Here is a 19,478-nt window from a genome sequence, read left to right on the forward strand (position 1 = left end):
CCGTTTTTTGGGGTCACCCTGTATACTTGTACTGTTATTATTGTTGCTATTGTTGTGTTTTGAGGCGAGTTTGTTTGATTTGGTTGGGAGGTAAATCTGTTTTACTAAAGTAATTGAAAAAAAAAAATATTTTTTTCTTACACCTACTCGAATGTTTTATATAACAAAAATTACAATATCATCGCCATTTTACAGTGATGTTATAAAACTTTGTTACATTTGGCCTTTTTGGCCAAGATCAAAGTATTGAACGCTGGGGTTATTAGTTAGATTAGGATCCACAGAGTGATTGAGGTATTTTGGTAAATGTTGCCAGTCAAGAGTAAGACTTCAAAGTCTCATCTGTTACATAGTCAAAAAGACCCTGTACCCTCCCCCTCCCAATTTCTTCTAGGGCCTTGTGCCTAAATTTTGTTGAATTGAATTTTTTGTACGTTTTTTATGTTCAATTTTTTCTTTCTCAATAAAATATATAAACAAGATCAAAGTGTAGTATCTGTTCCGGCAGATGCTGCACTTAAGATAATTTGTACCAGTCAATGGAGGGGAAACCCTCTATACTGGGACAATTATTATTTTTGGTAACCAGAGTGCCCCCTTTTTGCCTACTTTTAGGGGAGCTGGTTTTTACCTCACATTAAAAACGGCCTTGTGCCTAATTTGCTCAGTGGGGGGAGCAAATAAATACCATCTGTTCTTCAGATGCGGCACTTCCATTTCTCGTTCTCTTTCAGTGAAGGAGAAATCGTTCACGACTGAGACAATTTTTATTTTTGTACCTTTTCTCCACGTTAAAAAACGACCCTGGTGTCTAACTCTGTCCCGTGGGGAGGCATTGTAAATTGTAAATAGGTACATTAAATTATGTAGTTGAAAAAAAAAACTAATTTTTCTAGCAATTCTTATTAAGATAGACTTACCTCCCTTAGACCAATTAGATCTCGAATTGCTTCCCCCCCCCCCGTTTTTTCTTTTTTTGTAAAATATATTATTACTGTAGCGTTTAAGTAAATAAATGTAGCAGGGATATACACTGAGGGGGAGAGGGGCGCAATCAGAAGCCTCGTTTTGAGTAACGACGCATGCGCCGTCCATCATTCATTCAATCAGATATTTGCGAGATTCCTCTAATTTCTTCCCTTCAGAGCTAAACACCGAATTAAACCTGCATTTAAGAACTCAAGCGGAAAAAGGTTGAATAAAAGTGAGTATCTGTTTTGTTTTGTTTTTTGAGGGGGGGGGCTATTTGAAAACATGTTTTTATTAAGTTCCCAAATATATCTCGTGTTCTTATTCTCTAATATAGGAGGAAAACAATTTTTGGAGGGAAAATGCTGATAATTGTGATTAGAGCAATATAAATTGGCACAAATGACCTTTAGCTGATCGGGAGTATTTATTTATGGTAAATGTGTATTTCAGCGGCGTAAATTATTTGACAGACAAATATTTATAAAAATCATTTATTTTTTTATAAAACACATTATTAGACACTAAGGTAGGCACCGCCAAAACTGGGGGGGGGGGGGGGCAGGTCAGTACTTTTTGACGGACCGTCTTTTTAAAAATCTACCAAAAATCAGGTAATTATCCGATCAATACGAAATTTTCAGCGATTATTAAGAGAAGAATGAACTTTATAACAGTGTACTTATTTTTCATAAACGATATTTATATATATATATTTGTTTGCTTACAACCCCCCCTTGTTTTGAGGGGGTACAAATATGCTTAAAATAATCATCTGAAACTGAACACAGCATATTGTGTTGTTGTAAGGGACAGAATTATAGATTAAAAAAAAAATTGTTTGCATACCTTATTTTGACGTCTGAATATCAGAACTTCGATTGTGTTTAATTATCCCGCTTTTGAGTTTTGAAGTGTGAAATTCAGTGTATATGTTAAGTAAAATAATTAATTTAAGTTAAGCAAAACAAAAAAATTTTTTTTAAATATTTATACGAAAAAAGCCATTTTAAAATCTTTGATAAATAAATTAACAATTTTTTTTTAGCGAGCCGAATAATGCATGACCATTATTAAACAGGGCATGCTTTGAAGAATCGATACAAAAAAAAAATTCGATAAATATTGTGCCCTTTGTGTTAAAAATAGCATCATTTTTTCGATCCCGTTTGAAAACGTTTGCCGCCTTTCGACTACGGTGGACCAAACGCCCTGAAATAATTTTTTTTTATTCTGCTTTAAATTGCCCCCCCCCCCTATTTTGGGGAGCCTGGCCCCCACACACATACACATTAAAGACCAAACTCATACAAATGGTCACCCATCTGGTACTGGCCAGCCTCAGCTTAATAATACATTGAAATTTTCGTCACTGAAAAATAAGTTTTTTTGGCCTGTTTGGTCTTCCATAGTTTGCTTTTTATCAAATGCAAACGTAAACAGTGTCGATCTAGACTCTAGATCGATGCGAAGTAACTGGTTGCCTATATGAATAAGTGGAATTATTTGAAATCCAGGTACTTATATTATAATATTTTTGCATATTCTCTTAGAAAATCATCCTATATCTTAGTTAGACAACAAATAAATAAATGAATTATTTCAAAAACTTTTTTTAAAAATATTTATGTACGTTTTTTGTGCAAGACAAAAAATGTCAATTGTTAACTTTTTGGGAAAATTTAACATTTAAAATTCAATTAAAAATAGTAGAAAAAGTTTTACATTATTCTGTTTTCAAAATGATAAAATTCAGGGTTTTATCTTTCTGGAAAAAAAAAAGTTACTCAGAAATAATGGATTTTAATAAATGTAATTTCGTTTTAAAAACAACAACAACTTGATTTTTCGGCCATTTTTGGCGGTGCCTACACTAAAGCTGAAATAAAGCCCGTAAAAATTTCATTTTAATTTTTTTTTCAACATTTTTTATTAGATTAAATGTACAACAATCGAGGCCGCCATCTTGTTTTGAAAATTTGGCATTCTAAGGCTTCACGGATTGGCCTTTTTTACGCTCTTGCATGGACCATTGTTCAGATGATTCAAGTTAAAAAAAATCCAAGGTTGGGGTATTTTTAACTTGAATCCTCTAATGATATGAACAAATAATTTTTATCCTGTCTGTTGAAACAACTTGTAATGAATTGAGTTAATACACTTGAGCTTGAAATAATAAAAACTCATATATATATATATATATATATATATATATATATATATATATATAGTAAGTTATAAAATATATATGGCGATTAAGCTATACTGAATATTCCGCGTTTCATCCACTCTAAGACTCTTCAGGCTTATGCTTAGGCGCATAAGCTTGAAGAGTCCTAGAGTGGATGAAATGCGGAATATTCAGTGTAGCTTAATCACCATATATATTTTTATAACTTTCTAACTAGCTCTACCTACGTATTGAGCACTTTTGAAGTAAATACTTAAAGTTTACGCATAAATTTATACTTTCGTATATTAATTTTATGTGAGTAAATGAAGTAGTTGTTATATATATATATATATATATATATATATATATATATATATATATATATAAAATACTTCTGCATGCAAAATCCGATCCTGCATTTTGCTAATTCCTACCCTCTGATGAGAAGGAAAGTATTTTTTCGAAACTCTGCGGATTAAGGACTATCCGTTTATCTAGTGTTTCCTTTTCAGATTAAATATGTTTATAACTCATTTCAAAGTGTTTTTTAACATATTTTATTAACTGCTTGCTCATATATATATATATATATATATATATATATATATATATATATATATATATATATATCCAGACTTGAGATATTCGAAAGTAGGAACTAATGAACTCAACGAAGTTGCAAAAAATTACACTTGACTTGAATGATATGAACAAATAATTTTTATCCTGTCTATTGAAACAACTTGTAATGAATTGAGTTAATACACTTGAGGTTGCAATAATTTAAAAAAAAACCATATATATATATATATATATATATATATATATATATATATTATATATATAGTAAGTTATAAAATATATATGGCGATTAAGCTACACTAAATATTCCGTGTTTCATCCACTCTAGTACTCTTCAGGCTTATGCTTAGGCGCATCCACTCTAGGACCCTTCAGGCTTAGGCTTAGGTGCATAAGCCTGAAGAGTCCTAAAGTGGATGAAATGCAGAATATTCAGTGTAGCTTAATCGCCATATATATTTTATAAATTACTAACTAGCTCTACCTACGTATTGAGCACTTTTGAAGTAAATACTTAAAGTTTACGCATAAATTTATACTTTCGTATATTAATTTTATGTAAGTAAATGAAGTAGTTATTTTTTTTATTTTTTATTTTTTTACGCAGTGATCACCACTTATCAAGGCCCAGAAGTCACTCAGGGATAAGGGTTATTGTAAGTACATTAAGTTAGTGAGGAGATTTGCTGAAGTGTTTACTTAAGGGGCGGTTCATTAGGAATTTGTTAACATTGGACTTGAAGACATCCAAGTTGATGTCCGGAGGGAAGCAGGCAGACGGAACAGAGTTCCACAGGCGTGCAGTTCTAAGAAAGAAGCTTTGTTCATGGAATCCGCATTTTGATTTAGGCACAGATATAGAGTGGGGGAAATTTTTCACAGTGGATTCAGCTAGACGGGTGTTTTTCATGAAAGATTGGCGAGGGGGGACCAGAGATTGGAGTTCAGACGAGCATCTGCCATGGAAATAACGATAAAACAAGGACAGGCTCGCAACGTCTCTTCTGTGGGAGAGAGGTTGCAGGGTAGAGAAAAGGGCATATATATATATATATATATATATATATATATATATAAATCCAGACTTGAGATATTCAAAAATAGGAACTAATGAACTCAACGAAGTTGCAAAAAATTACACTTTTTACCTCATAACTTTTGCCCCATCCATTAGATTTTTCTGAAACTTAGCTAAAATGTGAAGGCAACGTTGGCCCTTCACACTTCTCACATTCATCATTTCTTCACTATTTTTTGTGGCGTCATCTCACATGCAGCACCAGAGGGGCATGACGCATGTGCGGCTTTTTTTATTATTTCAACCTCGGGTGTATTAACTTGATTCATTACAAGTTGTTTCAATAGAAGGGATAAAGATTATTCATCTATATCAAAAAAGCCTTCAGTGACATCATCGCCACCAGAATGCAAGATTTTTACATGACTTGCATAAATATACTTGTTTTGCATTGGCAAAAGTGCGTTGATTCTAATGCTGCTTATTTCTATCAATAAATTTTTGTTTGAGCTGAGATATGTTCGTCTGAATTTAATAGTTAAAACCCATGAGAACTTTCTTGTCAACCTGATATTAAAACTAGCAAGGCTATTTTAACTTGTTTTCAATTTTACAATTTATTGTTTGTCCTCTTCTTTTCTTTTGTTTTCCTTAATTCTATCTTTTTTATAGAATTTGTTTTAATTTTTTTTATTGTATCTTTCTTTTTATATATGAATCAGGTAACCTTTTTCGATTTTAAAATGATTTTTTTTATTTTAAACTTTTACATTATTGTTTGATTTATTGTTTCTTGTTATTTGTAATTTACAACATTCAAAGGTCATTCAAAATGTAGAACATTAGAAAATGATTTATGTTGAGGATGTGAGTTATATACAGAAATGTTGATTTAACTTGATTATCAATGCCTATTTAACATTGGATTTTCTACGGAGCTCACAAACAACGCAGACAAATGCTCTCACACCAAACCATGGTAACCCCGAGCACAACGGAAATGCTGCCATGACTCAGTTTACACATTGATATCATATCCTCCTGGCTAAACAACCATACAATTTTATACGTTTATATCGAATCCTATTATAAGAACGATATCTTCCCACCTCACTATGTAATATAACTGTTTTAATATCTCACCCAATATATAACAGAACTTGCTCCCATACTTACGAAACTATTTAAGCGCTGCCTTAAGGAGAAGTGCTTTCCGACCCCCTGGAAGACCTCATCAGTTTGCCCTGTATTTAAGAATTCAGGTGATAAGTCATCTCCCTCTCAGTACAGACCAATAAGTCTTCTCTGTGTTATGAGTAAGTTGCTGGAATCCATATTAAATAGAGAAATAGTCAACCACCTCAGCAGGAATAACCTTCTTAGTGACACGCAATATGGTTTCCGCTCTGCAAGATCTACCGCAGATGTGCTGACGGTTATATCCCACAGGATTAGTGAATCTCTTGACAAAGGCTTCCTTTCTAGGGCAATTGCTCTTGACATATCAAAGGCCTTCGACAAAGTATGGCATAAGGGTCTACTTCACAAGATTTCCAGCTACGGTATAACTGGAAATGTTTTCTCAATCATTAAATCATTTCTCTCCGATAGGCTCATAAGAGTTGTGGTAGATGGTCAAAAATCGGGCCTTGATAAGTGGTGATCTCTGTGTAAAAAAATAAAAAAATAAAAAAATAACATATGACACGTTTTATCACTGACTATACAACATTTCTTCCAGACTATTCAGTTTTAAATTTCCTTCGTGTGTATTTCGAACATTTTTTCATATGGAGCTCACAAACAATGCAGACAAATGCTCTCACACCAAACCATGGTAACCCCGAGCACAACGGAAATGCTGCCATGACTCAGTTTACACAGTGATATCATATCCTCCTGGCTAAACAACCATACAATTTTATACGTTTATATCGAATCCTATTATAAGAACGATATCTTCCCATCTCACTATGTAATATAACTGTTTTAATATCTCACCCAATATATAACATATGACACGTTTTATCACTGACTATACAACATTTCTTCCAGACTATTCAGTTTTAAATTTCCTTTGTGTGTATTTCGAACATTTTTCACATGCAGAAATTAATAATGCGCCCGCAGTGGGCCAACCACACTTGATGCCGTTGAAACACATCGGATTCTTAAGCAATTCTGATACATTTGCATGCCTGCAAAAGAGAACTTCTTATAAGTACATCTCATTCTTACACAATGCCGATGCACCACGCATGCATAAGCCGATCATAGCAATGACGAGGAATCACCTATAACATTCTGCTTTCGTCTATGGTATAATCTAAATGGATACAAACGTCCATAATGCACCTCGACAAATACATGCAGCTCATTTCTTATGAAATTACACAATTTATCAAACCCAGGCAATCACGCAACCCAAAAATTGATGATGTCATTTTTCTTTCATTAGAAAATAATTTAAACGTCAAGAGTGTGAGTTCCATATTTATTAATTTACAATTTGATTTCCTGAATTTTTGTGAATTTGTAAATGAAGAGACGGGTCAAAATATTTGTGCATTTTAGTGATAAGCCATTCATTTTGCATGTATTAATTACTGAACTATAGCACCAGAGCAGAACACTCGTGCAGCATGAAAATGGAAAACGTTAAAGTATCATCAAATTCGACTATGCTTCCATTGGTGGAAATCCCGCCTTTTTGGATAGACGACACTACGCTTTGGTTTCTGAACTCAAGGAAGAAAAGGAAAAAAAATACAAAAACTAGTCTTTCTTTTCCAAACATCTAATACAATGTCAGTAAATCAACCACGCGTATCCATGGACTGCCTTATAAAATACAGACACTGGTCTCAATAAAATTACAGATACATCAATTTGATAATTATTTATCTGCACAACAAATTACAAGGTTATTCAAAATTAGAACATTAGAAAATAATTTATGTATTTTTCTCAGTGTAATCATCATGAATGTTTCAAATAAATATTAATGTAAAAAAGGGCTACCCGGCATTGCTCGGAACCGTATAAAACATTGAGAAAAATTAAGTTATTTCTGAACATATCCATTATTCTTAGGATAGAAGAACTTTTTATGTCTATGTGTCACTTGCTATCTTGAGAGAGAGAAAGAGAGCGAGAAGGAAAACCTAAGAGGAAAGAGGAGGAGAAAGAGATAGAAAGAGAGGGATTGATACAAATAGAAAAAAAATAGGGAAAGAGGAAGAAATACATAAAATTGATAGACAAACGGAGAGAAGAAGAGAAATAGAGAGGGAAAAGATAAGGAGTCTGTCATTGAGGCGTCTAACCTGTTAATAAGTTGTAGTTATTAATGAGGGAGAAAGAAAAAGAGTTTCATAGAGAGAGAGAGAGAGAGAGAGAAAGCGAGAGAGAAAGACAGGAAGGGAGAGGGGGTACTAGATTTGGAAAAGAGGGACAAAAAGAAGGAATGAGAAAGATGGAGAGAAGGGCATAAATTAAAAAAAGGAGATCAAAGGTTAGAGAGAGGATAGAGAGAAAGAAAGAGAGAAGAAGAAGAAGAAAAGACAGAAAAAGAAATAAAAAGAGAAAGAAGGAGAGAAATAAAGAGAGATAAGAAGAAAGAGAGAAAGAAAAGAAAGCGAACAAAAGAATGAAAAAGAGGGATAATAGGTAAGAATGGAGAAAAAGAAATAGGAAGAGAGAGAGAGAGAGAGAGAGAAATAAAACTGAGGAAAAGAAGAAAAGAAATAGCAAAAGAGTGTTAGAGATTGAGAGAGGTTTGTCATTTAGAAGTTCAACTTGTTTTAAATTGAGGATAATAAATCGTAATTTATAAGAGAGAAAGAAAAGGGGAGAAATTGTAGGGAAATGTATGCAAAAATTTTACCTTCCCTAAGGGGGGTAATTTACAGCACATATAAAAGAATTTTAACTTCGCTAGGACGGATAATGTACAACACATATTTAAAATAATTTTGCCTACCGGAAGATAGGTAATGCAAACACATATATGAAACAATTTAACTCTCGATAGGTATTGTACAACATATATGAAATAATTTAACTCTCGACAGGTATTGTACAACATATATGAAACAATTTAACTCTCGACAGGTATTGTACAACATATATGAAACAATTTAACTCTCGACAGGTATTGTACAACATATATGAAATAATTTAACTCTTGACAGGTATTGTACAACATATATGAAACAATTTAACTCTCGACAGGTATTGTACAACATATATGAAATAATTTAACTCTCGACAGGTATTGTACAACATATATGAAATAATTTAACTCTCGACAGGTATTGTACGACATATATGAAACAATTTAATTCTCGACAGGTATTGTACAACATATATGAAACAATTTAACTCTCGACAGGTATTGTACAACATATATGAAATAATTTAACTCTCGACAGGTATTGTACAACATATATGAAACAATTTAACTCTCGACAGGTATTGTACAACATATATGAAACAATTTAACTCTCGACAGGTATTGTAAAACATATATGAAATAATTTAACTCTCGACAGGTATTGTACAGCATATATGAAATAATTTAACTCTTGACAGGTATTGTACAACATATATGAAATAATTTACCTCTCGACAGGTATTGTACAACATATATGAAATAATTAAACTCTCGACAGGTATTGTACAACATATATGAAACAATTTAACTCTCGACAGGTATTGTACAACATATATGAAACAATTTAACTCTCGACAGGTATTGTACAACATATATGAAATAATTTAACTCTCGACAGGTATTGTACAACATATATGAAATAATTTAACTCTCGACAGGTATTGTACAACATATGTGAAACAATTTAACTCTCAACAGCTATTGTACAACATATATGAAATAATTTAACTCTCGACAGGTATTGTACAACATATATGAAATAATTTAACTCTCGACAGGTATTGTACAACATATATGAAATAATTTAACTCTCGACAGGTATTGTACAACATATATTAAATAATTTAACTCTCGACAGGTATTGTACAACATATATGAAATAATTTAACTCTCGACAGGTATTGTACAACATATATGAAACAATTTAACTCTCGACAGGTATTGTACAACATATATGAAACAATTTAACTCTCGACAGGTATTGTACAACATATATGAAATAATTTAACTCTCGACAGGTATTGTACAACATATATGAAACAATGTAATTCTCGACAGGTATTGTACAACATATATGAAATAATTTAACTCTCGACAGGTATTGTACAACATATATGAAACAATGTAATTCTCGACAGGTATTGTACAACATATATGAAACAATTTAACTCTCGACAGGTATTGTACAACATATATGAAACAATTTAACTCTCGACAGGTATTGTACAACATATATGAAATAATTTAACTCTCGACAGGTATTGTACAACATATATGAAACAATGTAATTCTCGACAGGTATTGTACAACATATATGAAATAATTTAACTCTCGACAGGTATTGTACAACATATATGAAACAATGTAATTCTCGACAGGTATTGTACAACATATATGAAACAATTTAACTCTCGAAAGGTATTGTACAACATATATGAAACAATTTAACTCTCGACAGGTATTGTACAACATATATGAAATAATTTAACTCTCGACAGGTATTGCTAAACATATATGAAATAATTTAACTCTCGACAGGTATTGTACAACATATGTGAAACAATTTAACTCTCAACAGCTATTGTACAACATATATGAAATAATTTAACTCTCGACAGGTATTGTACAACATATATGAAACAATTTAACTCTCGACAGGTATTGTACAACATATATGAAATAATTAAACTCTCGACAGGTATTGTACAACATATATGAAACAATTTAACTCTCGACAGGTATTGTACAACATATATGAAATAATTAAACTCTCGACAGGTATTGTACAACATATATGAAATAATTTACCTCTCGACAGGTATTGTACAAAATATATGAAATAATTTACCTCTCGACAGGTATTGTACAACATATATGAAACAATTTAACTCTCGACAGGTATTGTACAACATATATGAAATAATTTACCTCTCGACAGGTATTGTACAACATATATGAAATAATTTAACTCTCAACAGGTATTGTACAACATATATGAAATAATTTAACTCTCGACAGGTATTGCAAAACATATATGAAATAATTTAACTCTCGACAGGTATTGTACAACATATGTGAAACAATTTAACTCTCAACAGCTATTGTACAACATATATGAAATAATTTAACTCTCGACAGGTATTGTACAACATATATGAAACAATTTAACTCTCGACAGGTATTGTACAACATATATGAAATAATTAAACTCTCGACAGGTATTGTACAACATATATGAAACAATTTAACTCTCGACAGGTATTGTACAACATATATGAAATAATTAAACTCTCGACAGGTATTGTATAACATATATGAAATAATTTAACTCTCGACAGGTATTGTACAACATATATGAAATAATTAAACTCTCGACAGGTATTGTACAACATATATGAAATAATTTAACTCTCGACAGGTATTGTACAACATATATGAAACAATTTAACTCTCGACAGGTATTGTACAACATATATGAAATAATTAAACTCTCGACAGGTATTGTATAACATATATGAAATAATTAAACTCTCGACAGGTATTGTACAACATATATGAAATAATTAAACTCTCGACAGGTATTGTATAACATATATGAAATAATTAAACTCTCGACAGGTATTGTACAACATATATGAAATAATTTAACTCTCGACAGGTATTGTACAACATATATGAAACAATTTAACTCTCGACAGGTATTGTACAACATATATGAAATAATTAAACTCTCGACAGGTATTGTACAACATATATGAAACAATTTAACTCTCGACAGGTATTGTACAACATATATGAAATAATTAAACTCTCGACAGGTATTGTATAACATATATGAAATAATTTAACTCTCGACAGGTATTGTACAACATATATGAAATAATTTACCTCTCGACAGGTATTGTACAACATATATGAAATAATTTACCTCTCGACAGGTATTGTACAACATATATGAAATAATTAAACTCTCGACAGGTATTGTACAACATATATGAAATAATTTAACTCTCGACAGGTATTGTACAACATATATGAAATAATTAAACTCTCGACAGGTATTGTACAACATATATGAAATAATTTACCTCTCGACAGGTATTGTACAAAATATATGAAATAATTTAACTCTCGACAGGTATTGTACAACATATATGAAACAATTTAACTCTCGACAGGTATTGTACAACATATATGAAACAATTTAACTCTCGACAGGTATTGTACAACATATATGAAATAATTTCCCTTTCCACCAAGGCTATCATAATTTTAAGAAAATTAAAATCATTTTTAGAAGATGGATCATTAGGGTTTCCAAATTAATACATAATTACATTGTCTGGGTTTATGAGAAGGCAACCCTTGCTTCACCATAAATTTCAACGAGGCCACCATAATCAAAAAAAAATTAAGTCACTTTTAGAAGATGGATCCTTAGAATTTCCATATGAACAAACTTGGAAATGCTCCTGTGAGACCTGACATAGTTATATGGAATAAGTCAAAGAGAGTTACAACCTTGGTTGAAGTGAGTGTCCCTAATGATGGAGGTCTGAACAGAGCTGAAAGGGAGAAACAGACCAAATACCAAGGTCTCATGTATGATATGAAAAGAAACTGGAATCTTAGAATAATGTGCAGTAGAATAGAAAAGTGAAGGTTAGAATCAATAAAACATGTCTTCAGTACAGCCAAGAAAGTAGGAACCCGGAAGGGAATTCCAAATTCTAGCTGTTCTAGGGAAAAAAACTATTAGAGTAGAAGGCTTTCTGGCATCTGGGAATCTCTATTTTGTAGGGGTGGGATTTTGCTGCTGATTGGGTTTGTCACTGGTATTTACGTAGAGAGAGTACAAGGGCTTGTAGTTTGTCGGAGCACCTACCATTAAAATACTTGTAAAACAGGCAGAGGGATGCAGCATTTTTGTCGATGGGCCAGAGGCTGAAGCCTAACTGACAGTGCGGGACCTATTAAGTTGGCGACTCACTTTTGAACAGATTTTTTTTTTTCAAATATTATTACATGAATTTTTGGTCTGACTATTCTTAAACAAAACGAGAATGGATTTATTTTTAAGATAGTTCAATGTGCACATTTAGCAATGAAAATTTCATTAATCAGTTGAAATGTGTTTTGATTCAAATAACGTGCAATAGAATACAGAAAGTAAGGTTAGAATCAATAAAACATGTCTTAGTAGAAAGTGTATAACCTTTCACATGGAGAAAGAAAAAGGCGATAGATAAACAACAGGTTTACATTATCTAAATTATCATTGTCCATATTACATAGCCTTTCTGTTTTGTTTCTTTATATCAGCACAGCCGGCTTTAGGCATAGGAATACTAGGGAACCGCCTAGGGCCTCCGATTACTGGGGGCCTCGCACACGACTCATAAGAAAAAAATTATATACATAATGCTAATTATGCAAAAACAAAATATAGGATTTTGAATATAGGCATGTGATATCAACGCATATCTACTACACAACAAGATATGATGGAGTATGTAAGTACACCTACTGGACCATCTGTAAAAAATTAAACATCCAGTATAGCAGCAAGTCTTGGGGACATCAACCTGAAAGAACAGTTGGCAATGACTTATATACCATATATTACAATCATGTAATCCCTACAGCCACCTACCTTGAAAATGTTGCTGTGAAACCTGACATAGGTATATGGAATAAGTCAGAGAGAGTGGCAACCTTGATTGAAGTGAGTGTTCCTAATGATGGAGGTCTGAACAGAGCTGAAAGAGAGAAACAGACCAAATACCAAGGTCTCATGTATGATATAAAAAGAAACTGGAATCTTAGGGAGATATCAATCATACCAGTTATTATAGGTGCCACAGGGCTTATGAAGAAGAACCTGAAGTCCTACCTAACTAATATTCCTGGTGAACCAAGTACAAAAGAGATCCAGACAATTGCACTTAAGGGAACAGTGAGGATACTAAAAAGAGCTCTCGGTTGGTTTCAATAAAAAGCAGGGCAATGTTGGGAGCTGGTTTGTCTGCTTCATATTCAGTGTTACAATCTTCAAAGGAAGAAAATTATAAAAAAAAATAAATAAAATAAAACAAAAAATAATTGTGAAGTGAGTTGCTTAGCATAAATAAATTGTCTTGGTTAATGATTAGGCAACCCTTGCTCCATAAAGTTCAATATTACTGGGTTTCTTTCATTCCTCACTATCGACACTATAATTGTAAGAAAAATTATATCATTTTTGGAAGATGTCTAAGAAGGATTTTCAAATTAATACAGAAATACAGTGATGAAATAAAAAAAAAACCTTTTATTCACAAGGACAAATGATCAAAAGCAAAGTTTTAATTCACGGAAGAAAAAAGTTGGTTCTCACGTTTGATTTTAAAAAGCATATTTGGATACTTATATATAACATAAAAAATATTTAATATTTTGTGCCCATATAATTTTTTATTTGTGAATATTTTATTAAATATAATAAATCTTCAATTTTTTCCATTCACAGGGACAAAGGATCGAAACCACAGTTTAAAAAATTATTGATGAAAGCAAAATATGATTTTTGACGAAAATAGAAAATAAATTAATAACTAATAAAGAACATAAAGACTATCACTGGTGAGAAATCAAATTTAAGAAAACCCATTCAATATCTCTGTACATAGATTTGTCAGAAAAACCTGACATGAGGATAATTTTTCCTAGAAGTAAACCTTGACCAAATATTAAAAATCGCAGTATTCACAGCCTAAATAAGATATCCTTTCTATGGCTAACCCACATTAGCTTTTATGAGGAATGGTGGATAGATAAATAACTTTAATGGAACATTCAAATTACTATGTATCTAATATAGAGTTCGTGTTCACCACAGGTTGTAGGCTACTTGATTTCTGAGAACTTTGACTGAAGTAAAATAAAACAAAGAAGTGAAAAACCATTTAATTGTGTCACAAGAAAGAGCAGACTAAAAAAGGCATATGAAGACCCACAATGTTTAAAATCATATTCTTGTAAAACATGCGCCCCAACATTTTCATTAAAAGTTTAAAACAGAACATGCAAGAAAAAACTCCCAAGTGTCTTAAGTCTCGCTGTACAAGGATGCGTCAAAGAGGATACTTTCTCTAGAAGTAACCCTGACCAAATATTAAAAATTACATAGTATTCACAACTCAAATAAGATCTCCTTTCTATGGCTAACTCATATTAGCTTTTACGAGGAATGGTGCACCTTCTCCAAGTGATGTTACCTCAAGTAATAGCATGAAGCTGGATACTCCACTAAACTAGATAAATTCCTGTCCTGGAGTCCAGTAAGATCAAGAGATCAAAACAAAAGATATGCTGCAATGTATGGAAATGGTTAATTGGAAGAGAGGAAACTTTTATGTCCTCAATTTCGTTACTAACTCAATGGAACATTTTAATATCTATATATCTCATACTTCAAGTGTGGGTCCCTCGAATTCTGAGAGCTTTGACTTAAGTAAAATATCGCACACTCATGAAAAGCCTTATTCTTGCAAAGTATGTGGTTCAGCATTTTCACAAAAAATTAAGTTAAAATACTACCAGTGACTATACACTAAAGAAAAATCTTATTCTTTTAAAATTTGTAGTTTAGCATTTTCACAAAAAAAGTCTCATGATGACACACAATCTGATACGCATCCATGAAAAACCTTATTCTTGCAAAGTGTGTGGTTTAACATTTTCAACAAAAGGCAGTCTAAAAAGACATATGATGACCCATACTCATGAAAAACCTTATTTTTGTGAAGTATGTGGTTCAGCATTTTCACAAAAACATAATCTAACAATCCACATGCGAACACACACTGGTGAAAATCCATATAAATGTGTAATATGTGCCTCAGCATTTTCAACAAGGAGCAGTCTAGAACGGCATATGAAAATCCACACAGGTGAAAAACCTTATTCATGTGAAACGTGCGGTTCAGCATTTTCATTAAAATCTTATTTAAAACAGCACACACAAACTCACACTGGTGAAAAACCTTATGCTTGTAAAATATGCGGTTCAGAATTTTCATCAGACTCTGATTTAAAAAGGCACATACGGACACACACTGGCGACAAACTTTATTCCTGTCAAGTGTGTGGTTTAGCATTTTCACTAAAGTTTAGTTTAAAAAACCATCAGCGAATACACACTGGGGAAAAACCTTATTCTTGTGAAGTGTGTGGTTTTGCATCTGCACATAAATCCTACATAAGAATACACATGCGAACACACACTGGTGAGAAACCATATAAATGTGAAGTATGTCTCTCAACATTTGCAGAGAGAGGCCATCTTACAACGCATATGAAAACCCACGATAGTGAAAAACCTTATGCTTGTAAAACGTGCACCTTATCATTTTCACGAAAACATAATCTCATAAGTCACATGATGAAGCACACTGGCGAACAACCTTATTCTTGTGAAGTTTGCGGTTCAGCATTTTCACAAAAACTTAGTTTAAAAAGGCACATGCGAACACATACCGGAGAAAAACCTTTTAAGTGTGATGTGTGCGACTCAGCATTTTCACAAAAAATTAATCTAAAAGCTCACATGCGAACACACACTGGTGAAAAACCATATAATTGTGTTGCGTGTGTCACAGCATTTTCAAGAAAGAGCAGTTTAAAAAGGCATATGAAAACTCACAATGTTTAAAACCATATTCTTGTAAAACATGCGGTCCAGCATTTTCATTAAAATTTTAAAACAGACAAAGTCTCGAATGCCTTAGGTCTTGCTGTACAAATGTTTGTCAAATAGGATACTTTTCTCTAGAAGTAAACCCTGACCAAATATTCAAAATTACATAGTATTCACAACTCAAATAAGATCCTCTTTTCTATGGCTAACCCACATTAGCTTTTATGAGGAATCGTGCACCTTGTCCAAGTGATGTTACCTTGTGATGTTAAGTAATAGCACGAAGCTGGATACTCTACCAGACTAAATAAATTCATATCCTGGAGTCCAGTATGACCAAGCGACCAAAATGAAAGATATACTACAATGTATGAAAATTGGGAGAGAAGAAAATTATGTTCTCAATTTCTTTTCTAACTCAATGTTTGAGAGATAAAGAACTTAAATGGAACATTCGAATATCTATGTATCTCATATAGAGTTCAAGTGTTAGCCCCAGGTTGTGGGCCCCTTAAATTCTGAGAACTTTGACTTAAGTAAAATAACACACACTCATGAAAAACCTTATTCTCTCAAAGTGTCTGGTTCAGCATTTTCACAAAAAATAAGTTAAAAGACCACCAGCAAATACACACTGGAGGGGGAGAGCTTGAATGCCTACTAGACATTATCCTCGAGTGTCTAAGGTCTCTCTGTTCAGGGGTTTGTCAGAAAAATCTGGCATGAGGATACTTTTTCCATAGAAGTAAACCCTGACCAAATATTCAAAATCACATAGTATTTGCAGCCCAAATAAGATCTCCTCACTACGGCTACCACACAGCTTTTCCGAGGAATGGTGCACCTTCTCCAAGTGATATTACCTCAAGTAATAGCAAGAAGCTGGATACTCCACCAGACTAGACAAATTCTTGTCCTGGAATCAAGTAAGACCAAGAGATTAACATGAAAGAGATACTACAACGTATAAAAATGGTTAATTGGGGAGAGGAAAATTATGTTCTCAATTTCTTTACTAACTCAGTGTTTGAGAAATAAAGAACTTAAATGGAACATTCAAATATCTATGTATCTCATATATACTTCAAGTGTTAGCCCCAGGTCGTGGGCCTCTTGATTTCTGAGAACTTCGACTTAAGTGAAATAAAACAAAAAAGAGAAAAACCTTATCCTTGTGAAATTTGTTGTTTATCATTTTCAGAAAAACATACATAAAAAAAATTACATAATGACACACAATCCAACACACACACACATATAAAACCTTATTCTTACAAAGTGTGTAGTTCAGCATTTTCATGTTCTCAGTGTTTGAAATATAAATTCTTACTGGAGAGAACTTGCATGCCTACTAGACACTATTCTCGAGTGTTTAATGTCTCTCTTTACAGGGGTTTATCAGAAAATCTGGCATGAGGATACTTTGCTCTAAAAGTAAACACTGACCAAATATTCCAAATCACATAGTATTGGCTGCACAAATAAGATCTCCTTACTATGGCTAACTCACATTAGCTTTTATGAGGAATGGTGCACCTTCTCCAAGTGATGCTACCTCAAGTAATAGCACGAATCTGGATACTCCACCAGACTAATAAATTCTTGTCCTGGAATCCAGTAAGATCAAGAGACCAAAATGAAAGATATACTACAACGTATAAACATGGTTAATTGGGGAGAGGAAAATTATGTTCTCAATTTCTTTATTAACTCAATGTTTGAGAGATAAAGAAGTTTAATGGAACATTCGAATATCTATGTATCTTATAGAGTTTAAGTGTTAGCCCCAGGTAGTTGACCTGTTGATTTCTGAGAACTTCATCTGAAGGAAAATAAAACAAGCAAAAAACCTTACGCTTGTAAAAATGTTCAAACATGTGCAGATGCAGTTAAGAATTTTAATGGCTACGAGATACTATTCTCAAATTTTTTCGTCTCTAACACTGAACTCTACTAACCTGTTTGTCTTGCATACACGCTGCTAACCGAGATAACAAATAAAGTTGTTTATGAAATGTTAAAATGAGATTGCCTTTTGTTGTCTTCATTATTAACTAAAAAACCAATAAAAGAAATTATGATAAACCGGCTTTCAAAACTAACCCTAGCCCCCTATCTTTTTCTGTCATTATAACCCATACCTATAAAACACAAATTCTTTGTAATTTCATTCCAACAGGTTAATTTTAGTCAATCGCTTAGTTTCTTCTAAATTCCAGCTGACATTTACTTGAGATCATTTTATATAGTGTTCCTATTTACAATGCCTCCCCACGGGACAGAGTTAGACACCAGGGTCGTTTTTTAATGTGGAGAAAAGGTACAAAAATAAAAATTGTCTCAGTCGTGAAGGATTTCTCCTCCACTGACAGAGAACAAGAAATTGAAGTGTAGCATCCAAAGAACAGATACTACCCTTTGATCTTGACCCGAAGGCCAGAGTGTTATATCTGTGTGTGTGTGTGTGTCTCCATTTCAAAGTGCAGCTGCCCCGAGATTCAAGGTCGCAGCCAGATGCAAGGCGAGTTAAATGATTGCATTTTTGTGGACCATTGTTTTATAAATATACAAACTGGTAAATATAAGTGGTCCAAATTTTTAAAAAAATAGAACTAAGCAGGCAAAACTTGACTTAAAGTACTCTTGTGTGCATGTGCAAATATATCATTTATGTATTGAACTGTGATCTTGGCCCAAAGGCCAAGAAATCTTTTGTGTTTAATGAGAATGTTACGAGAAAATTATACCAGACTTTGTCCTACAATTTGAATATTTTGCTGGTGAGTTGTCTGGTTTACATGTGGCTTCTACTAAGCATGTCAGCCAATACTTTTATTTCGCCTTTCACTTTTCTCTTCCCTGCTAGAAAGGACTTGCCCTGCCT

General features: G+C 32.8%; 1 protein-coding gene across 1 annotated transcript; it reads left to right on the forward strand.

Moving 5' to 3' along the window:
- The first annotated feature begins 1,039 nt into the window (after positions 1 to 1,039).
- LOC145271338 (uncharacterized) lies at positions 1,040 to 18,612 on the forward strand. Its single transcript, XM_080126885.1, has 2 exons — positions 1,040 to 1,204; positions 14,426 to 18,612. The coding sequence occupies exon 2, from the start codon at positions 15,569 to 15,571 to the stop codon at positions 16,607 to 16,609; it is 1,041 nt and encodes a 346-aa protein (XP_079983011.1). The 5' UTR covers positions 1,040 to 1,204; positions 14,426 to 15,568; the 3' UTR covers positions 16,610 to 18,612.
- The last annotated feature ends 866 nt before the right edge of the window (positions 18,613 to 19,478 follow it).

Source organism: Euprymna scolopes, chromosome 46 (genome assembly GCF_053919585.1).
Source record: "Euprymna scolopes isolate OS-2025 chromosome 46, ASM5391958v1, whole genome shotgun sequence".
Taxonomy (NCBI): Eukaryota; Metazoa; Mollusca; class Cephalopoda; order Sepiida; family Sepiolidae; genus Euprymna; species Euprymna scolopes.

Coding starts and splice junctions, on each gene's coding strand:
- LOC145271338 (XM_080126885.1), top strand. CDS start 15,569: ATGATGACACACAATCTGATACGCATCCATGAAAAACCTTATTCTTGC.